Raw genomic sequence first — 21727 nt, forward strand, 5'->3', positions numbered from 1 at the left:
CGGGGCCTTAGCGCTGAGAGCGGCGGTGGCGATGATGTACCCGTTTGGCCTCCGGGACGGCGGCGGCGGACGAGTCGGCGGAGAGCCGCTCGGCGGGCTCCTCGGGGGGGAAGCGGGAGGGCGTATCGGTCAGATACACCTCCACGTCGTCAGGCACTTCTTCCAGGAAGTTAGAGGGAACCAGACCGCGGTGACCGTTGATCTCGCCCTGGGGGGCAGAGGAAAGACAACGCCTCAGCGCCCTCCTTGCCGCAGACTTACCTTGGCGATGGTTGTGAACGTTTCCTTTTTCAAACAGCCGCACTCACAATCACACCTAGGGGCAATTTAAAGCGTCCAATTAATGTCGCATGTTTTTTGGGATGTTGCAGGAAACCGGAGTGCCTGGAGAAAATCCCCGCAGGCACGCGGAGAACATGCAAACTCCACACAGGGAGGGGCGGGATTGAACCCGAGTCCTCAGAACCGCGAGGCCGACAAGATCCACTCACATAATAGAAGCCATCTTCATCAATATCACCAAACACTGCAATGATGTCACCGGTGCAGAAGGTCAGCTCCGCCTAACAGAGGAGAGAGGGAGAGAATTGCAACACAGATGGGTAGGAAGTGTTTTTTATTATGATTATTATTAATTGATACAACAACCTGTGAGGTGTGTGAAAGCTGATTCCAAAAGTTAGGCCAATTTCTGAAATTTGGAATAAGCCATGAACAAAATTCAGAAAAATGCCCTTGGGCAATTATAATTGTCGTGGGAAAAAAATGTAACTCTAGTTGAGATCCATCCATCCATTCGCAGCTTATCCTCACGAGGGTCACGGGCAGTGCTGGAGCCTATCCCAGCTGTCATCGGGCAGGAGGCGAGGTACACCCTGAACTGGTTGCCAGCCAATCACATGGAGACAAACAGCCGCACTCAAAATCACACCTAGGGACAATTTTTAATGTTGCATGTTTTCGGGATGTGGGAGGAAACCGGAGTGCCCGGAGAAAACCCACGCAGGCGCGGGGAGAACATGCCAACTCAACACAGGCGGGTCCGGGATTGAACCCGGGACCTCAGAACTGTGAGGCCAATGCTTTACCATGTGGTCCACCGTGCTGCCTGAATCCTAAATATTATTCAAAATACAAAATACCAATTGAGCTGCCCTAAACTTTATTTCTCTTCTCCATCCCTGTTGATGACCAACTTACAAACCAAACTGACACACTAAGTGTTAAATCAAATTTTTGGGGGTATCATTTTGTTGATTTGCCTTCCTTGTAGTTTTTGAAACATTTGATTTTTACCACAAATATAATTTAAAAGTATCATATAACTAAGAATGTTGTTGACCAGTTAGCATACCAGTTTCCACAGCTAGCATGTACACTCGAGCAAAAACTAACAGCATTAATTTGCTACACTGTTACTATAATTGCAGTCTTCTTCATTTCCTTTCGGCTTGTCCCGATTAGGGGTCGCCACAGCGTGTCATCTTTTTCCATCTAAGCCCATCTCATGCATCTTCCTCTCTGACACCCACAGTCTTTATGTCCTCCCTCACAACATCCATTACCTTTTCTTTGGTCTTCCTCTCACTCTTTTGCGTGGCAGCTCCATCTTCAGCACCTTTCTACCAATATACCGTATTTTCCGCACTATAAGGCGCCCCGCGTTATATGGCGCACCTTCAATGACTGGCCTCTTTAAAACGTTTTTTTTTTTCATATATAAGGCGCACCGCAATGTAAGGTGCATAGAAGAGACGCCACAGTCGAGGCTGGGGTTAGGCTATGCATCCATTAGATGGGCTGCGCCAAAGGCTCAATATTGATCCATGTATAAGGCGCACCTGATTATAAGTCTGCTCTCTCTCACCTTGTCTCCAAAACATCCAACTTTGGTTGTCCCTCTAAGGATCTAATTTCTAATCCTATCCAACCTGTTCACTCCAAGCGAGAACTCCAACATCTTCCTTTCTGCTACCTCAAGTTCTGCTTCCTTTTGTTTCTTCAGTGCCACTGTCTCTAATCCGTACATCATGGCCGGCCTCACCACTGTTTTGGAAACAATTGTTGACCCCAAGTATTTGAAGTCATCCACCCTCGCTATCTCTTCTCCCTGGAGCTTCACTCTTCCTCCTCCGCCCCTCACATTCACGCAGATATATTCTGTTTTACTTTGGCTAATCTTCATTCCTCTCCTTTCCAGTCCGTGCCTCCATCTTTCTAATTGTTCCTCCGCCTGCTTCCTGCTTCGCCTATAATTACTGTAAAATGCTAAATTTCTATTCAGCAATATTATCCACAATTTATTTCAGGTGCGAGATTGTGTGCACAACCCAGTTACACTAAACACAGCAAAACACAGTATACAGTGTGATACAACAAAATATCTTGGAAAAAGTGTAACGTTGATAGTTGGGCTTTACCAAAATTAGAAAACAAAGGGTCCGCTTTTCAAAAATGTCAGATGTTAAATTGTCCCGTGATGCCAGGAATGACAAAGGTATAGATGGAGTGTATTGTGGCTGCTGCATACCTCAACGTCAACATTGGGGGAGCTCTCTCGAGGGTCGTAGTCGTACAAAGCCACCATCCTCCTGGAGGCCTCACCTCGACGAAGACCTCTTTTATTCTGCTCTGAAAGCCGTCGTAATGGACAATATAGCACCCATCAGATAGTCGGCGATTCTTTCACCCTCTCCATGTAGTAGTACCTAATCGGTCCACTGGGGTACTGAGAGGCAGGAAGCCCTGTTTGATGAGCTGGTCCATGGTTTCGTCATCCTCCGCTCGTATCTCGGACACCATGTTACACGGGATCAGACCCATCCTGCCCCTCACTTCCCCCCTGTAGAAGCCGTCTGTGTCTTTGTCGCCATATATCTAGCAGAGAACGGGCAGCGAGCTATGCGTCAGGACATATGTGCCGTTAATTTCTTGAAAATAATGCGCAAATTTTTCCAAAAATATTTTCAAAAAGTTAATAGAGCTCATTATATTTAGGTATGGATGAAAAATAAAAAATACAATCACATTGTATAGTCGTATACAGGTACATAGTGGTAAAAAAAAGGTATACATATACATTTTGATATGATATTCGATGTCTTATGTGACACGTGTATATATATATATTACGGTCATGTGCGCCCCCAACCTGAGCTCTCAGAGCTCCTCCGGCAACTTGCATTTTATGATTGTTAGCATAGCGTGGTTGTTGCTAGTGCACCAAAGATCAGAAACGACTGCCCGTGAGTTTGTTTAAACTTAAACCAAGACAAAAAAAAATCCATTTGCTTTTAAAAGAAATGTCATCACACGTGCCTATGTCGCCGCCTACCCGGAAGTTGCGCCGCAGTCCGAAACAACGACAGCTCGCCTCAATGGCTTCAGGTGGGTATCAAAACAACGTTAGCTCAAACTACGTAATACGAGCGTCCTGGGGACATTAAAAAAAACGGGAGCGCGCACATAATTGAAATTCTCGTTTTTTTTTTAAAAAATGTGCCCATTACGCTCATTTCTACGAAGTTTGAGCTCACGTTGTTTTGATAGCCACCTGACCCCAGAGTGAAAGGTGCTACGGATTGGAGCCGAACGGAGGGGGAGAGGTTACACTGCGCAACCCAAACTCTTGGGATTCAAAAAAAATATTTAAATGTCATCAATGATGAGTTCCACAGCGATGCACCAAATAAAGCTGCTATGGATCTTTTTCAGACTGGAGATGAGTAAGAATGCTTTTTTTGAAGACTTGGCCAAGGATGTGTAATGTAGTGGATAAAGTGCTCTATGCACAAATACTTAATGCAGTGTTTAATAAACAATGTTAAAGGGTTTATATTTTTAAGACTGAAATATGTGTTAACGGTATTAATAAAATGTGGCCTGTCCCGAGATCATATTAGCGCCACATCAGCACATGCACATTATTATTAATGATTGTTGTACGGACAGTTTTTTGCAAAACAGTACAAGTACAAACCCAACAAAATATAAATACAGATGATTCCTAATATTCTGAGCATATGTATCGCGGCAAATTGGTGGTGCGCATTGTACATTGGGAGAAGGGTATTCCTGATTTTTTTTTTTTTTTAACTTTGGGGGTGCGCATTATACATTAGGGCGTATTTTATTATATCTTATTATATTTTAGGTGACACGATGCGCCAGTCCGAGAGCCTCACCCTGATGATCTGCCCCTCCTTGAAGGGCAACTCCTCATCGGCGGCGTCCGGATTGGGGGACATGGATAGAGGGTCGTAGTCAAAGAGCGCCACAAATACCCGAAAGGTCTCCTCCGCCTCCGATTCATCGAAGAAGGTGGGAGAGTGACGATCCCTGTAGCCGTCTTCAACACACAAATAAGAAATGAACAAGTGCAGGTGACGATCGATATTTGAAGACGTATGCATTGACAAACAAATACATGTAAAATTGTAATTGATATTCACGTTATCTTGTCTGGGATAAGGAGCCAACATTTAACGGAACTCATTTGAGGCTAATATCGAGTGGCATGCACATATTGACTTTTTCCAATAAATAATGCATGACAGTTTATCAGCATACTGAAAGTTGCCCCGAGCAAAACTCTACAAAAACTCACTGAAAAACATTCATCAAGTGTTTTTTTTTTTTTGTTTGTTTTTGGTTATTTTTGTGTGCTGTAAGAGGCAAACAAGAAGCAAGACAGATCATGGTGCAACACAGGTAATTATACACACACACACAAAGACACAACATGCACGCAACAAACAACAACAACTGTAGTGAATTTATACGTGTATTGTAATATTAGTACCTATTGGGTAAAACTTCAGCAGGTTAGTCCACGGCGACCTTGTAAAGTCGTTTATTTGAATGCAGGATCAAAATGTAACAAATGATGTGAATTGTCGTCATCCTGTTAACACCTGACGCGTCGACCCCAAAAGTGCAACCGAATTCAGACGTTCATGCTGAAATGCTCCCAAAAGTGTGATAGTAACGCAAAGAAGGAAGGTCGAAGCAGGCATCCGAAGCAGGGGGTGGGAACTGGGGGCTCAGTGCAGTGAGGGAAGCCGTCGCAATCGTGATCTCCGGCTGTGGACGCCCCAGACCCCATCGGGTTGCGGGGATGACACCATATCGGTGCAGTGCAGTCATGCCGTTCAACATTGAGCAGGAGAATCAAAGAGAAGCGGGCACTTGCTGGTAGGGTTGCAACATTCGGGAATTCCCAAAGTTGGAAACTTTACGGAGGAATTAAGGTAGCGGATTGCTCCATTTGCTAAATAAGGGGTGTGGTTATTTACTCACATGAAGAAAATTGACCCCTCCGTGGATATTGCGCAATCCGCGTCACTGACCAATCAGAGGCCAGAGATCTGCATCAACCAAAGCCCGTTTTTGCTCCCGCCATTTTCTCAGACAACATTGCATGGTCCAGTATAGGTTTTGTTAGCGTTTTATCGCGTATTTGGGTTATTTAACAAAAAATATGGTTAAGAGGTGTAGTCACGGACTTTGTAATAGTGACGACAGGTATCCTGAAAGGCTAGTTGGTGGAGTTCGATTCGTACCCTTTCCCAAACCGAAGACCCAGTACGAAAAAGGCCTTCGATGGATCAAACTTTGTGGAAGACCGCAAATCCATCTAATATCAACCGGAACAGATATGTTTGCACGAAGGTATGCCCTATATTTGATTTTCAATACATGTCTCGCATAAATGAATTTGAAGTTCTTCGCTAGCATAACACTGCTGCGTGTGAACGATTGAGACACTTATTCTTTGTTGAGCGATATTTAGCGATGATCGGACTGCACAAACGTGTCGCTTTCTTGCCGGCTCGCGGCCGAAGCTTAACCAGACTGTGTTTGCACGAAGATATGCCCTAAATTTGATTTTTAATACACGTCTCGTATAAATGAATGAGACGTTCTTCGCTAGCGTAACATTGCTACGTGTGAATGATTGAATGAAATCAGAAGCATGGCGTCTGTCTCAGTTAACAATGTATTGTATTTAGAATCTATAATATATCGTTGATTTGAATGAAATCAGAAGCATGGCGTCTGTCTCAGTTAACAATGTATTGTATTGTATTTGCCATTTTTTACGAATTGTTTGTCTTACGTCTCCGCACGTGGCGTGACGTCACTTCAGGAGGCGTGGTTAAGTGTCCTGTACGGAGGGGTCAATTACTACGTCTTTATCAGACGGCTGTTTATCACAACGGCATTCTTCTCCACCTAATCTCCAAGAATATTATATGCATTTATTCACAGTAATTTACAGCCTACAAGCCGCAAATTTTTTCACACGCTTTCAACCCTGCGTTTTATGTGGTGATGGGCCTAATTTGTGTATTTTTTTTCTAACGGCCGCAAGGGGGCACTCGAGCAGAAAAGTTTAGAATGAGACCGGTGGAATATATGTGCCGAGGAAGTGACTTCCATGCTAAAAATCTTCTATAGAATTTGTACAGAACAACTTGTTCTGTAGAACTTTGGCTGTGATTTTCTACAGAATTTCTACAGAACAACAGAATTTCGAGGACTTGGGTCCTAAAGTTCTATAGTTCTTTAGAAATTCTATAGAACATTTTTAGCAGGGTTTTACTGGCCCTGTTAATGTTAGCACAGCGAGCACTAGCATTAGCGCCACGCTAGTGTGAAACTCTTTCTGTGTACCGTCTTTCTTTGTAAATATCTCGTGTTTCAATGTGGGCACTTGCGGCTTTTACACAGGTGCAGCGTATGTATGTACCAAATGGTATTTCCTTTCAAAATGTACTCGGTGAGGCTTGTAACCTGGTGCGCTCTATAGAACGGGAATTACGGTAATATTTTTTTCTGGCCAAAAATGAATGGGCCATTATAACTATCATGTCTTTGGTGTCCTATCACGTATATAGCATAGTAATAAAACTCTGAGGTTTTATTGTAAATGGGTGACTTTATATTTTGGAGCTTTTTAAAAATTTTCGTTAGTTGGACAAATCCTCTCAAGGACACAATCTCAATGAAAAGTTTCCAACTCGGAATATTTCTAAATTTATCCCGGAAAATTTGAAACGGGGAGTTGTTGGAAAGCGTCCCCAAAACCGGCAGGAAATTTCCCGTCCCAAAGCAACGCGACTCGCAAATGTCTCCAGCTCCTCCTTGCCATTTGCCAACTTGCTGGTAGCGTTGTGGTTGGCGTGCTGTGGCGGCATCAGACGGGACTGCGGGGTGCAGCACGTACCATGGGGAGACCCGCCGCCGCACCCCCCGCGCCTGCGGGAAGACGTGGTCCCGAACCGAGCTACTCTGCCATAGCTATTCTCCTCGGCGGTGGGCGACATGTTTCCCTCACTGTTATTCTCAGAGGTTACTTCTACGGGAAACACCAATGACAAGGTGCCGGGGTTACAATGCCAACATCCAAAAAGGTTAACTGGACATTCATGGAGAAAGACAGAATAATGTGGAAAAAATGAAAAGACATTTCCAAAGTTCATATAGCCAGTCAAGGTTATGAGCTGAGGTCATCATAGAACATTCGTTTCATATTTATATGGAAATAATAGCTCTTATGTCATTAGAGACGGTACAAAATGGGTTTAGGGATATTGTACAGTGTATGTGACAACATACTGTAGACCAGAGAGTGGATCTAAAAAGTCTACACACCCCTGCTCTAAATGTCAGGTTTTTGTGATGGGTTTTGTGCTGAGCTGTTCAGAATTCCCCCCATTTTGATTAACACCCCATCTGAAGACAAATAACCACAAAGCACGATGACAACTATGCTTTACAGTCTCTTGGTGTTGTGTTTGTGCTAAATTTCAGAATTACAGTAATCCCCAAAAAGTTCCATCTCGGTTTCAGTTGATAATAAGACATTTCCCGACGTGTGGGAGATTTCTTTGCTAACTTTTAAAACCAAATCCATGCTATGACTTTTGTTTCTAAATCTAATTTTCCATCATGCATTCATGGATGTCATTTTCCATTACTGTCTTTAGATATAATTATCATTTAAAATCTTGTTTTCTGTTTCATTTATATCAAACGGTTGAAGGGGTTAAGTCACTGCAGAATATTTCACGAAACACTGACGAAATGAACAATGACGTCCATATTCTCATGAATGGAACCTTTGCGGGAAAAGTATATTTACTAATATACAGTACAGTGTACTATACAATAGCATACCGACCGATGGCAGGGACCGTGAGAGGTCGTCTCTGAGGCTGCGGGCCGCTGTGATGAATCCGTCGGCCGCTCTCCCGGTCCTGGCGGCCTCTAGAGGGAGTGTTTAACTACAATGGAGAATACAGGAACCTTTCACGTGCCGTCCACGGACGAGTGTTTGTGCAAAATGTACAGAAAATGTGCATTGGCATACTTCGACAGATCGTATGTAAACGAACTCATGCAGCGCTCGCAGACAGGCACACTGAAACACAGACACACTGACGGACACGCAAACGCACACAAACAAGCCCACGACAAAGTGTATTGTTCTAAAATGACAGGTGGAACTATAAAGTAGGAGGCGTGAATTCAACGAAAGCTTTCAGTGCCCCCGTCAATGTTAGATTTCAAATTTTTGCCGATGCAGTGGAACCTCCAAAGTCGAATGGTGCCGATGTTCTCGATCTAGGCTGTGCTTAGCTATTGCGAAGGAACCTGGTCTTCCATCCTCTCCATCTCGACAAGTATCAAAGAACCTTGTTTTGTGATCATTGTATCCGACATAGGGACGGAACCCTTCACATGCGCTAAAATACGGGCTTTGTCTTTAAAAACTGTCACAACGGTCGACTGACTGAAGCCTTGGTCGTGTTAGTGTCTCGCCTTTCTCCAATCTTTTTATGATTTTGAGCTTCGTTTCCATGATAGATTTTCTTTTGGCATTGCTAAAAGACACAGCTTTCTTCTTTGGGGCGATCTCCTTCTTTTCCTTTCGACTTTTTCCGATCAGGGGCCGCCACAGCATGTCATCTTTTTCAATCCAAGCCTATCTCGTGCATCTTCCTCTCTAAGACCCCCAGTCTTCATGTACTTCCTCATAACATCCATCAACCTTTTCTTTGCTCTTCTTCTCGTTCTTTTGCCTGGCAGCTCCATTCTCAGCACACTTCTACCAATACACTCACTCTCTCACCTCTGAACACGTCCAAACAATTGGACCAAAATTACAGTCTAACCTCATCTGCCAGCCTATCCATTACTACCGCAAACAGGAAGGGGCTCAGGGTGGATCCCTGATGCAGTCCCACCTCCACCTTAAATTCTTCTGACACACCCACAGCACATCTCGCCGCTGTTCTGTTGTCATCATACATGTCCTGTACTATTCTAACGTATTTCTCCGCCACACCGGACTTGCGCATGCAGTACCACAGTTCCTCTCTTGGTACTCTGTCATAGGCTTTCTCTAGACTCTCTTCTGAGCTTCTCTGTACTTTTCCACGAGCATCCTCAAGGCTGTGGTACTCTTTCTAGGCATTGTTGCATCTGTTGCTCGCATATACTTACTTCTGACCTGAGTCTGGCCTCCACTAGAGCAAAAAATGCAAAGATACTCCCGGGGCACAAACTCGGACAAGCGTTAACCAGGCAAAATGGCGGAATGTCTTGGGTCAAGACCGTCTTAACCCGAGGACTCCCTTTAATTCAGGTAAGGGTTAAGGGTAAGGGGATTAAATCAGCAAATAGGTGAATCAACCACAAATATGTGGTGACAACTGTAGTTGTATTTGCTGTATATTCATTTGAATGGGGAATTATATTAGAAACAGGACAAATTCAATTTGTCCAGTATTTTATGGTACTACTCCACGTTTCTCATGTGGTTACATTGTCTTCATACTTGTCAAGTATTAGAAAATGTTTTGTAAACAATCCATAAATGTTTCGTGACAGATACAGATTGAGCCGAGCATGAATCCTATTTAAACGTATTCAAAACGTTTTGTTTTGAAATGAGAACAACCCGACCTGCGTGACCGGACGATTTGTGTTCGACTTTGGAGGTTCTACTGTACTCAGTCTAAACTCAGCACACGCTAACAACACATACCAAATGCAAGAAAAGGCCGCGGCATCTGCGCCTGTGCAATTTGCCGAAACCAAGGGTAAATTTGGAGGGTGATGAGCCTCGCTGGTTTAGTAAGTACAGCATGTGCAAAGAACTGCACCTTGGGTGTGTTGTGCGAGTTGCGTCGGCGTGCCTCGTCCAGCTGCATCTCTGAGTACAGCTCCTCCTCATCCTCTTCCATGATGTCAGACAGGTCAGAGCCGTGGCTGCTCTCGCTGTGATACTCTTCATTGTGACTATAGTGAGGCTTTTGACAGTCACACACAAACACACAGACCCGCTGGTTTAAATCCACATACACACGGACATGCACACGCCAAACACGCACGACACGTGAACGCACACACAAGAGACGCCGGGCGCGGTCGTGTTTGCATGCAACTCAGCCAGATTTGCACTCACACGCTCGTGTCACGGACTTTCCGTCTAAGGTCAAGTCTGTTCAAACCGATCCCGTGAAACGGCTCGCCGCGCTACACGTACCGGCCTTCCGAGCTCGGAGCCTCGGAGGAACTCGTCAACTGAGGGGCCTCTTCGGCGGCGACGTGCGAAACCTTCCTCGTGTTCCTCCTCTTCATCGGAGTGATGCTGGCGAAAGGACTGACCCTGTTCGCCGTAGCTAACGGGTCTCCGGTCCCCCTGGAATGTGAGACAGCAGGGTATTTGTGCAATGTTGCCATGGCAACCACGAGTGCGGAGGGTCAGACCTTGCCGCTCTCTGCCGCCACCCTCTGCGCTGCTTCCCGGGCGATGGCTTTGGCCACGTTGTCTGGGATGAGAGTGCCTCGCGGCTGCGGCAGGATCCTCTGAGGGGAGGGAGAACGTGGATTTCCAGAGGGAGGGGGCTCCAGGGTGTGGCCCTGCATGGGTACAGGCGGTTGGGTAGAAGGGGAACGTGCGAGGTCCCAACCGGGCGGGACGGCGGCCCCGTGGTGGCCGGCTTGCTCTTTGGCATCCAGGTCTCTGGCACTTAATGGTCTCTGAGGTACAGGGTGGGGATGGGCGTGGGGCTGCAGAGGCAGTCGGTGTTGGGGCCTGGGTCCGTGAGGGAGGCGCAGGGGCTGCGGATGAGGATGCGGCGGCCGACTGTGGTTCGGGTGGGGGAGCCTCGGGTGGGGTTGAGGATGTGGAGGATGCGGGTGGGGCGGGAGCGGTTGGCCGTGGGCTTGGGGTGGGGCAGGAAGTTGCGGGGCGGCATGAGGGTGGTGAGGGGACGTGAGGTGAGGCTGGGCGTGGGGGTGGGCGTGCATCGGCGCTGGCAGAGGGAGCGGAGGTAGAGGCACGAGCAGGTTGTTTGGAATGAGGGCGACGTGAGAGTCCTGGGAATCCCCCTGTGCGGACAGCGTCCTGACTATGACCTCCCTGGCCTCCAGGCACTGTATCCGCGTCAGCTCCACGGTCACATAGTCTGCCATTGGGAACATCACCTCCGCTATCTGATTTCAAGACAGACGCGCTCGATTGGCTTCGGCGCAGCAAATTCGTCACAATTGTATATTAATAGGTTGATAGAAGTCACAGATAGTCTACTAGTGTGAATGTTTTTAAATCCAGGTTGAAAACTCTTTTTTTTTTCTCATGCTTTTTAGAATATATCCACTTTTTCATCATATTACTTGCACTGTATGCGGTTTTAATTCTTTGTCATTTTTATTGTTTTTATTCCGTTTTAAATGTTTTATTTCTTTGTTTTCAAATGCCTTTAATCCTATAAAGCACATTGAGTTACCTCGTGTATGAAATGCGCTATGCAAATAAATTTGCTTTGCATTACTTAAATGACTAAAAAAAAAAAAAAAAGCGAGACACACATACACACCGACAATCTGGCCTAATTTGAGCATTTTTTTCTCTCTTCTGATCAATAATTGTCAAATGTCTCTAACAAAAATGATCTTGAGCAATGACAGCAGTTTTAAGAAATGTTTAGATGTTAAAAATTGGTATTTTAAAACAGATTTTGTGATAATTTTTTTGTTTTTGTTTTGGCTACATTTCTAATCAATTATATAGAAAGACGACAAGCAACAAATAAAATAAACAGAAGCACCTTTTCAAGTTAAAGGGGCTGATTGAGCATTGCCGTCACCAGAGGGCAGAAGAAGCTTTTCTTTAGCTCCTGATGTGAAGTCAGAAATGTTCCATTGTCGGTATCATATGTGCATTTGGAATACAAATGGCATAATGTCGTGAAATATCCAGCCAAAAGTGGCACATTTGTGATCCACACATCAATTGGGATTCTTGAGGTGTCAAACATGACCAGAATATGGTTAACCAAAAAATTAAAAAATGCACATCACCTTCTGTCCTTTGGTGCAGACAGCGTAGCCAAGGACATTGGCACCATTCGACGTGCCCGTGGGAGACAGAAGTGGGGGCTTCCAGCGGACCTGTAGCACCCCGGGAGCCTGCCCACAGAGCACCTGCACATCTTGCGGAGGCAAGGGAGGGCCTGAAAGGTAAAAGAGGACGTTCGGAATTCATTCACAATCAACACAGTTTGACGTACAAACGAGACAAATGAGTTCAAGCATTGCCCAAATGCATCGACATGCACAGGCTGAGGTGGGAGCGGAAGTCTGAAAACAACCAAATGGGCTCATTTAAAAAATGCATGCTGAGTATTAACTGTGCATTTTTTGAGATAATCTATCACGGCTAGTGAGCTACATTCACATTACGATGGTGATGTATGTTACTAAATATACTATACGTCAAAATAACACAAATCACAAGATGTATCAGAGATAATCAATCATCAGAGTGCAGTCATACAAAACTCGATTTAACATGCAAGACCGCATATTTATACAAAACTTTTGTTTCAGTGAGTAGAGGCACATTTTTTTAGATTACATAACGGTTAAGTCGGCTACGCTATAGGCGGAGAAAATGACTCATCGGGACAATAAGTGATCATATCTTGTGGTGCTTGGTTTTGTTCTAATTAGTAATGTGCTGCGAGGAAAGCCGGGCAAAACTGCATTTCGTCTGGTTTCGGATAACGTAGTGATTTCATCAGTGATTATAAATGCCGCACGTCATTCAGGAGTGACACGTGTGTGAAATCCAGCCTGAGATTTGATATTTGATTCTGACCTGTTCTGCAATATGGTGTCGAACCTAAACGAGATACAATACACAACAATGGCACAGTAAGGAAATGTTGGACCTGGACTCATCTGCAAGATTGTGAACCCACTCACCAGTCACAACATTGGGCGCGCATTCTTATTCTTATGATGCCCAATATATTGGAAAAAAAAAAATCCTCCCTTACGAAAGCAGCGCTCAGTTAATGGGATGCCTTTAACAAGGCCGAAAACCTGGATTCCAGCTTTCATGGACCAGTGCTTTTGAAAATTACAGCTGTGGCTTCAGTGAAATCAAATGAAACATTTTAGTTCTACCATGTGAATGGCCAGTGACACAGTCCGAGGTGTAGTTTGCCTTTTGCCCAAAATTCAGCCAGGTTAGGCTCCAGGTCTCCTCACTTCTCAACAGACCTTTTGCACGTGACGTCACCATTTTCACGGGCGCAATCTTGCGGGTCAAACAGAGCTGCTCGACATTGAACCGGAGGAGATTATTCTCAATACCCGAGACCTGTTGTGCTGTTGGTTGTCACAACAGGTGAGACGGATATTCAAGGAGATCATTCTATGGAATACCAGCTGAAAAGACCAGAAAATAATCGATGGATTTCGGCAATTAAACATGATGATGGTGCCCAACCAAATACATAGACTGTGTAGCGATTGCTTCATTTCAGGTAGGAATTATTCTTCTCAATCTCAAATTACCAAAAAGTATTTATAATGCCAAGTTGACACATTTGAGAACAATGCATCTGCAATCGCTTCCATGTACGTTCCATGGAGACGACTCCATCCTCTTTTTTTTTTTTCAATCATAGATAATGAATGCGAGTTTGTGTAAAACCAGGGGTAATTTATTTAAATATTGGTATTTGTATTGAATACTAGCAGAAAAGATCGATGGATTCCGGCAAAGGTTAACGTGTGGCCGAAAACGCTTCCGCGTTCACAAGCTGTCAAAACCGTCACTGTGTGGGATTTATTCCTGATGAGCACAGATCCACCAACAAAGTATTCATATGCGTCCAGACTTTTATACGCTTTCAAACTTTTCCGTGTAAATCTCGGCGATTTACTCACCAGATCCATGTGTAGATCCGGTTGTCCGAGACAAGCGGAAACGAATTAACGGTCCAATTTCTTATCGGCGAAAACATCACCTACGGCATTAAATACAAATCCTCTATGCCGGGTTCATCTAATTTTTCCACGTACTGTCGTTTATTTTCACCTTCTAAATGTCTGACGGTATCGGACAAGAGTCTGGGCGTCGTGCTACAAGACGTATTTCCGTGTCATCTCCAACCGACTTAGCATTGATCAATGCTTAGCGTGACCGGCAATATGGCGACGGAAACAAAAGTCACGTGATTTTATGACGTAGGTGCACGAGCTCTATAGGATAAGCGGTGTAGGACTGGATCATTTGTTTTTCTTAAGACGCTGCACCACCCCACCAATTCCGTCCTACACAAAACCATTGATTGGTGTCTGCCAACAATAAATGTAATGTTTTTTTTATTCTGTTAACATACCAGTCAATTATCCAGTAGTATACAGTCCTTGGTGGCCACAGATTGCTATGATAGCAAGAATAACCTATTCAATTTAGTAGAAAATCTGGACAAAGGTTTAGATTTTTCACTATTGCCCCCGTCTATAGAACTGGGCAGCGCCGTTAGGGCCGAAACCATAAAAACCTTTAATCGCCTCATAATTTTTACACGTGAACGTTTATGAACTATTACTACAACTTTGGTAAGCCAAACATGCTTGCAATATCGCCATGTTATCATTTATGATACGACAATTTGAAATGTTTGTACAGATTTGAACACGAATCACAGGAGTTGACACAGGTGATTCGCCATTCGCGGGTCACATAAAATCCTGTCGCCGGACGGATCTGGCCCCCGGGCCTTGAGCTTGACACCTGTGAACTAGAATATTGCAAACCACGCCCCCAATAAATACCACTGTCACCAAAACTGAGCATGAATATCTTTGTAAAGGCAGGATTTGTCTTGTTTTGACTAGCATTGGATTATGATCGTGTAGCTAATGTTGTGGCTGGTGAGTGTACACTTTATATCGTATTTGTATTAAGATATGAAAGCAAATAGAAATATACATAGACAAGTATCTACAGTATCCATTTTTTCCTAAATCCTAAGTAGAAGTTTTGACAGTCTTTTGGTGTCTATGAAGCTACGCATCCATTATTGATACCGTCTCCATGATGTACTGCTGACCTGCAGCTTGAGTGCAGAATTCCACTCCCGCTTCCTTCCTCTCCCTCTGCTCCAGAGGCAGTTGCCATGGCACCTGGTGAGGCTGTGCCACCACCGTCACTTTGTACACCGTCAGCGGCTTTAGGTTGAAGAAGCGGAGTCTATACCTCCCCGGCTTTAACACTGCATGCTCGACTCCGTCCAAGAAGACTGTGTGACCATAGTTACTGTTACTAGGCAACCAGGAGAGCTCGGCAGTGTCCCGCTGGATGTCATCCACCCGGAGACCGCAAGGCGCCACCACCACGTTGGCTCCCACTAAAAGGGTGCAGCGCAGCTCGTCCGACAAGCCCCTGTCGGTGACGCTCTGTACCGACACGCGGTGAACGCAGCCGTCCAGGTCCAGTTTCTCCAGCAGGCATTTGGTACGCCCGCCAAACTGTATGCTGGCCCGGAGTTCGCCGTCCACCAAAACATTGTAGCCAGAGATGTTCCCCCAGCCCAAAGGCACAACGGGAGGCTCCCAGGCCACGATGACGCTCCGAGCCAGCTGCTTGATCAAAGTGATGTTTCGAGGATAAGGCACAACGTCTTCGGCCAGGTCCTCCGGGTCCAGGGGCCCCACCGTCCCGTTGCTACAGGGCACCAAGGCATTCGTCGAGCTTAGGAGACCATCCTGGCCAGCGCCTCCGTCGACGCACATCAAGGCTAGGGGTGTATGTTCCATTGGACCAAGACCTTCTCCTCCATCTCCAGCTTGAATGGACAGCTTCTCCTTGTCCTGGACAAACTCTACAAAGTTTGATGGGACAAGTCCTCGCTGGCCATCCAGCAGCTCACCTGTCAGAGAAACAAGAGGAAAGTGATGGGTGCCTCAATTTGGGGTTGAACCGATGAGGAGACGGTCAATGAGCTGATTTTACCAGTCCGTACTGATGTTTAATGATCAAAGTCAACTATTGACTAATAGTGTTTTGGGCATCTCCTCTTCCCGATCAACTAACTTGCAGAGGAATTTCCCTGATGCCACTTCCAGATGGAAAGGCCAACTTGATTGCGTGCTGCTTGGCATAGAGAGTAAGTCTACACTCTCCAACCAGAAGATTACCAGTTCATATTCCTGCTCAAGCAACTCATGGTTCAATCAATTAACTTTGACTCTGCTTTCATCAGATTATAGTTAAATGCAAAAAAAAAAAAAAAACCCTGATCTGAACACAAGAATATATGAAAAGTGACTCCCATTAATGGCTCCAACAAAAAAAAAGAGGAGAACCTTGAAAACAAATCATTATCAGTGAAAGTTTTGTGGTCTGTAATAAGTTGGTGATTTAAAAATGGAGGATTTATTAACATACAATACACTGGGTTCTCAGGAGAATAGATTAGTACGGGACATGTAAGAGGGCAGCAGAACAGCAGTGAGATGTGCCGTGGGTGTGTCAGAAGAATTGAAGGTGGAGGTGGGACTGCATCAGGGATCCACGCTAAGCCCCTTTCTGATTGCGGTAGTAATGGATAGGCTGACAGACGAGGTTAGACTGGAATCCCCTTGGAACATGATGTTCGCATTTGATATTGTGATCTGCAGGGAAAGCAGGGAGCAGGCGGAGGAACAATTAGAAAGATGGAGGGAGGCACGCACTGGAAAGGAAAGGAATGAAGATTAACTGAAGTAAAACAGAATATATGTGCATGGATGGGAGGGGCGGAGGAGGAAGAGTGAAGGTCCAGGGAGAAGAGATAGTAGGGGTGGACGACTTCAAATACTTGGGGTCAACAACACAGAGCAATGGAGTGTGTGGTAAGGAAGTGAAGAAAAGGGGTCCAAGTGCGGTGGAACAGTTGGCGGAAGGTGTCTGGTGTTCTATGTGACAGAAAAGTCTCCGCTAAGATGAAGGGCAAAGTTTATAAAACAGTGGTGAGGCTGGCCATGTTGTACAGATTAGAGACGGTGGCTCTGAAGAAAGAACAGGAAGCAGAATTAGAAGTAGCAGAAATGAAGATGTTGAGGTTCTTGCTCGGAGTGAGCAGGTCGGATAGGATTAGAAATGAGCCTATGAGAGGGACAGCCAAATTGGATGTTTCGGAGACCAGGTTCGAGAGTGCAGACTTTGATGGTTTGGACATGTCCAGAGGCGAGAGAGTGAGGATATTGGTAGAAGGGTGCTGCGGATGGAGCTGCCAGGCAAAAGAGGGAGAGGAAGACCAAAGAAAAGGTTGATGGATGTTGTGAGGGAGGACATGAGGACAGTGGGTGTTAGAGAAGAGGATGCATGAGATAGGCCTAGATGGAAAAAGATGAGACACTGTGGCGACCCCTAAAGGGACAAGCCAAAAGAAAAATAAGACCCTGGGTTCTCAGGAGAAAATGCATTCATTTAGTTTTGAGGAGTAGTTCCCGTTATTTTTCAACCAGGGACCTGTTGAGATGAAATTTTTCACAAAACGGTTACCCTTCATCAAGGTTCGGGGATTTAGTGCTGACCGGATTTCCTGATGGAAACGACTCGCAAACTGGGCGGGGGTAGTGGTGATACCGGGGTGGTTTGCTGATCAAAATGTTACTTGTCGACGCGGTGAAGGTTCACGCGAGACACCATGTGTTCGCTAATCGGGGACGGGCCGCACAGTCCAGTGGTTGGGAACCAGTGGCAGAAAGGCTTACTTTGGTGGAGCTGATCCCCAATTACTGATGGCTAAATGGTGTCTGTACACTGGGCTGATCACTTGTCAGTTGCAGGGTGACAGTGAATAATCAGTAGGGCATTGAGTGGCACTTGGTCTTCCACCAGCCACGATGTCGAATGTCAAAACTATGAATCTGTACAATACTAGTTGGCCCACTTGAACAGAAAATTTACACCATATGGACCTAGTTGTTGGTACATATCTCTCCATCAAGGCAAATTTCCAACATTACAATAGGGATGTTGTGTCTCACTCAAGTAGTTTGCTAACACCAAATGTGTTTCTTGTACCAGATTTAAGGTTAGCATTGAGCCTTTTTACCATTGTAGTTACTACGACGACTACTTCAAGTTTTTGTTTGGTTCTGGTCAGCGCCCTCACCGTCATATGTAACAATCCATAAAACCCCAGAGATCTCATATCTGATCTGTGGCCCATGACAGACGGACTCCCTGTAGGTATAACAGCAAGAAGGCCTCATAATTTGGTTCCTAATGTACACATCTTGCATTAATTTTACACTAAATCTGAGCGACCTGCAGTTCGTGGCTTAGTAAAGGAACTCCTCTTAGCGATGATTTTCTTTTTGTCGTGAGAAAAGCTCATCTTGCTCACAAATCCTTTTAACCCCCACTGAACCCTGCCACTGACTCCTTGAGGCGTATGTGTGTGTGTGCGCACATGCTTGTGCACGTGCCGCTGATGGATTAGTCATCAGGCTAAAAGGGACCAAGGTCTTGACAACAGCTTGGTCGGCTGCCTGAGTCTCTCTCCTTTATGGTAAACACACACACGCCTCCTTCACGCCGCCTTGTAATCTCACCCCCCCCCCCCCCACTTCAATTTTAATGAGTAAGTGCAGCTGAGCGCAACGCCATCTACGGTATTCTACGCTGCCCCCCCGCCACTCCACCCCCCACCCCAGGGCTTGCTCACTTCCAGGGATTATCAATGCGTCTGATGGAGAGGCCCTCATAACAGATTTGATATTTGATGGGAAATCTATCTGGTCACCAGTAAAAAAAAAAACTTTTTATTAAAATTAAAATATAGAAATACATACATATAAACCATTTTTTTTAAATTAAATCAAGACTGGAATCTTGCATAGCAAGATTTTTTTATTTTTTTTTGCCAAAAGTAGGTAAGATGGATTTTTTTTTTCTGGACTTCTTAGAACACAGGTGTCAGACTCAAGGCTTGGGGGCCAGATCTGTCTGGCTCGCCACATGATTTCATGTTGCCCAGCGAAGCCACATCTAGAGTGTCAATTTCTATGATTCTTGTAAAAATCCTACCAAAATTTCAAATTGTCAGATAGCATAAATGATGAAGTTGAGATATTACAAGCATTTTTTGAAAAACACATTCCCCTCGATTTCTGAGTCCAAAACTAGTTCATAAATTGATGATGTAAATATGATGAGATGATTAAATATTTATTTCCATAACGGCCCTCTGAGGGAAACCGGAAAACAGTGTGGCCCGCGAGAAAAATGAGTTTGACACCCCTGTCTTATAATAACATCTAAATTAAAATACACTAATTTAAGTACAAACACGTATGTGTTAAAAATTTCACATTTTTGTCATGTAATTTCTCCACTCAAAAACACATGGACAGAAATCTCGATTCTTGCTAATTTTATGGCATGCTTGTATGAATGTATTGATTTTAAAAGTTTGGAGTTTTCTTGACTATATTTTTCTTTGACATTGGGATGGTGGTGGCCAGAATAAATAAAAAAATGACATGAAATCCCCATCCAATATACACATACGTGTTCCAATTCGATTTAGCAACGATTCGATTCATGTCACGATTCATAGTTGCCGATTCACTTCAATTTATTAATACGCCGACAACTAATAGCAGTTGAGCAACGCTTAATGCCGGAATCCATTTTCCATCTCACCTTCGTAGAAACCGTCGTCATCCATGTTGCCGTACACGTACAAATACTTCCCGGCCACAAGCGGAAGCTCCGCTTCGGGGTGTTCGTTTGGTCCATCATAGGGATTATAACTGAAAGAACAAATTGGGGCTTTAAAGATGGATTCCCGACAAATAAACAACGAAGGTGACGCTTCTTACCTGTATCGGGCAGTGCAAAGGCGGACCTGGCCAGTGTAGCGAGGCTTGGACCTGGATGATGGGCTTGGTTCATCCTCCATCTGTAACTTGAGAACGAATCCAAAAAGAAAGCATATTGTAAAAATCAAAACTGCAGCAAGATAAAGGCTCTAGACACCACCCATCGGTTTTCTGTGGTTGAACCTCAACAGTGAAATCCGAGCATTTGAATTAACCTGTCGTCGTTCTGAGTTTAAAAACTCGGTATCTTTTCCGGCATAGTGCTAGTCGTGTCCGACAAGGCTTGATCGCAACATCGACCACTCACCGCTGACGGGGTCAACCAGCGAGTGCAGCTGGCGCGGTCCAATTTGAGGGTGCGGGACCTGACGGACGGGCAATCTGGTCGTTCGCTGTCTCCAGTCCGCCGTGGGCACTGCAAGAACTGGGAGATCAGTGGTGGCGCGTTTGGCGCTCGCTCATCGCCTGGGAGAAATCGATTTTCATCACAATTAAAGAGCCACCGTCATTCCTCCTGCAAGCCATTTGCGTCTCATTGCGCGCCCATTGATCTCCTGTTAGAGTAAGCGAGCGGGCGAGCGCCCTCCACGGCCGTGGCTGGTGTGTCCCCAATCGAAAAGAGCGTGCAGCGCATTTGTCCTTAAATACCGTCGATGTCCTTGGGGTTAAACATGTGAAAAAATGCGGGGAACACAAATTGGAGTGTAAGAGTGCAGACGGATGAATGGCTGGAGGAAAAAAGAGCGGGTAGACGGCAGTAAATCACTCAGCTCTTGCAGACTAAAAAGGTTTGTTCTTTCTCAGGCCGTTCATTGCTCTTATAGTTAGCAGCAAAGGGGAGCACATAAATGGATGTGGTCTCTTAGTCCCCACCTCACGGTGTGAATTCCCTCCTCAAAGTTATCTCTGAAAGCAAATCAATTTCTTCTTCCGCCATGTCAAACACTCAGTGCAGCACAAGCGTGGGGCATTTAAAGGGAATGAGAGGAGGCACTTTGATTGGACAGGGTTGAAGTTGGCCAGGATCACGCCCGCCTACAACAGCACAGACGGGACCTCTATAAATGTGCCGGGCTGCGCTGGACCACAAAATTACCAACACACCATGACCCACACCTCATATGAAAACTATATAGAATTGCTGCAGCTATCTTAAATTAAACTTATAGATGTTTTTTATGTATTACTATGAATAAATTAAATGTGTAGACTATAGATTGTCAAAGCAGCCATTTTTCTGGATGCAACCTATTGAAGGACATGTTCTGACACCCTTTGTATACCATTCATCCGTCCATCCATCCATTTTTTTTGCCGCTTATCCTCACAAGGGTGGCAGGGAGTGCTGGGGCCTATCCCAGGTGTCAACGTGCAGGAGGCAGGGTACAACCCGAACTGGTTGCCAGCCAATCGCAAGGCACATAGAGACAAACAGTCACACTTACAATCACACCTAGGGGCAATTTAGAGTGTCCAATTCATGTTGCATGTTTTTGGGATGTGGGAGGAAACCGGAGTACCCGGAAAAAACCCACGC

General features: G+C 45.1%; 1 protein-coding gene and 1 long non-coding RNA gene across 6 annotated transcripts in view; one reads left to right on the forward strand and one right to left on the reverse strand.

Moving 5' to 3' along the window:
- Positions 1-21727, reverse strand: part of LOC133490447 (RIMS-binding protein 2-like) — a 39392-nt gene that overhangs the window by 6682 nt on the left and 10983 nt on the right. The window contains exons 4-19 of the mRNA XM_061800530.1: positions 20498-20655; positions 20191-20270; positions 20012-20121; positions 15426-16244; positions 13175-13198; positions 12376-12527; positions 10780-11508; positions 10556-10711; positions 10173-10319; positions 8186-8288; positions 7229-7360; positions 4185-4348; positions 2709-2877; positions 2531-2631; positions 492-563; positions 41-208 (exon numbers count right to left, since the gene is read on the reverse strand). Of these exons, the coding sequence (XP_061656514.1) occupies positions 41-208; positions 492-563; positions 2531-2631; positions 2709-2877; positions 4185-4348; positions 7229-7360; positions 8186-8288; positions 10173-10319; positions 10556-10711; positions 10780-11508; positions 12376-12527; positions 13175-13198; positions 15426-16244; positions 20012-20121; positions 20191-20270; positions 20498-20655 (3284 nt within the window). The remainder of the gene's footprint in view (positions 1-40; positions 209-491; positions 564-2530; positions 2632-2708; positions 2878-4184; positions 4349-7228; positions 7361-8185; positions 8289-10172; positions 10320-10555; positions 10712-10779; positions 11509-12375; positions 12528-13174; positions 13199-15425; positions 16245-20011; positions 20122-20190; positions 20271-20497; positions 20656-21727) is intronic.
- The window catches only part of LOC133490449 (uncharacterized), a 27556-nt gene continuing 5965 nt past the window's right edge, over positions 137-21727 (forward strand). The window contains exons 1-6 of one of the 5 annotated variants that reach the window (XR_009792215.1): positions 137-271; positions 372-602; positions 4154-4382; positions 4672-4710; positions 12395-12534; positions 13709-13847. This is a non-coding gene — a long non-coding RNA (uncharacterized LOC133490449). The remainder of the gene's footprint in view (positions 272-371; positions 603-4153; positions 4383-4671; positions 4711-12394; positions 12535-13708; positions 13848-21727) is intronic. The other 4 variants (XR_009792213.1, XR_009792214.1, XR_009792216.1 and 1 more) reach the window with 4 other exon arrangements.

This window comes from Syngnathoides biaculeatus, chromosome 17 (genome assembly GCF_019802595.1).
Source record: "Syngnathoides biaculeatus isolate LvHL_M chromosome 17, ASM1980259v1, whole genome shotgun sequence".
NCBI classification, from domain to species: domain Eukaryota; kingdom Metazoa; phylum Chordata; class Actinopteri; order Syngnathiformes; family Syngnathidae; genus Syngnathoides; species Syngnathoides biaculeatus.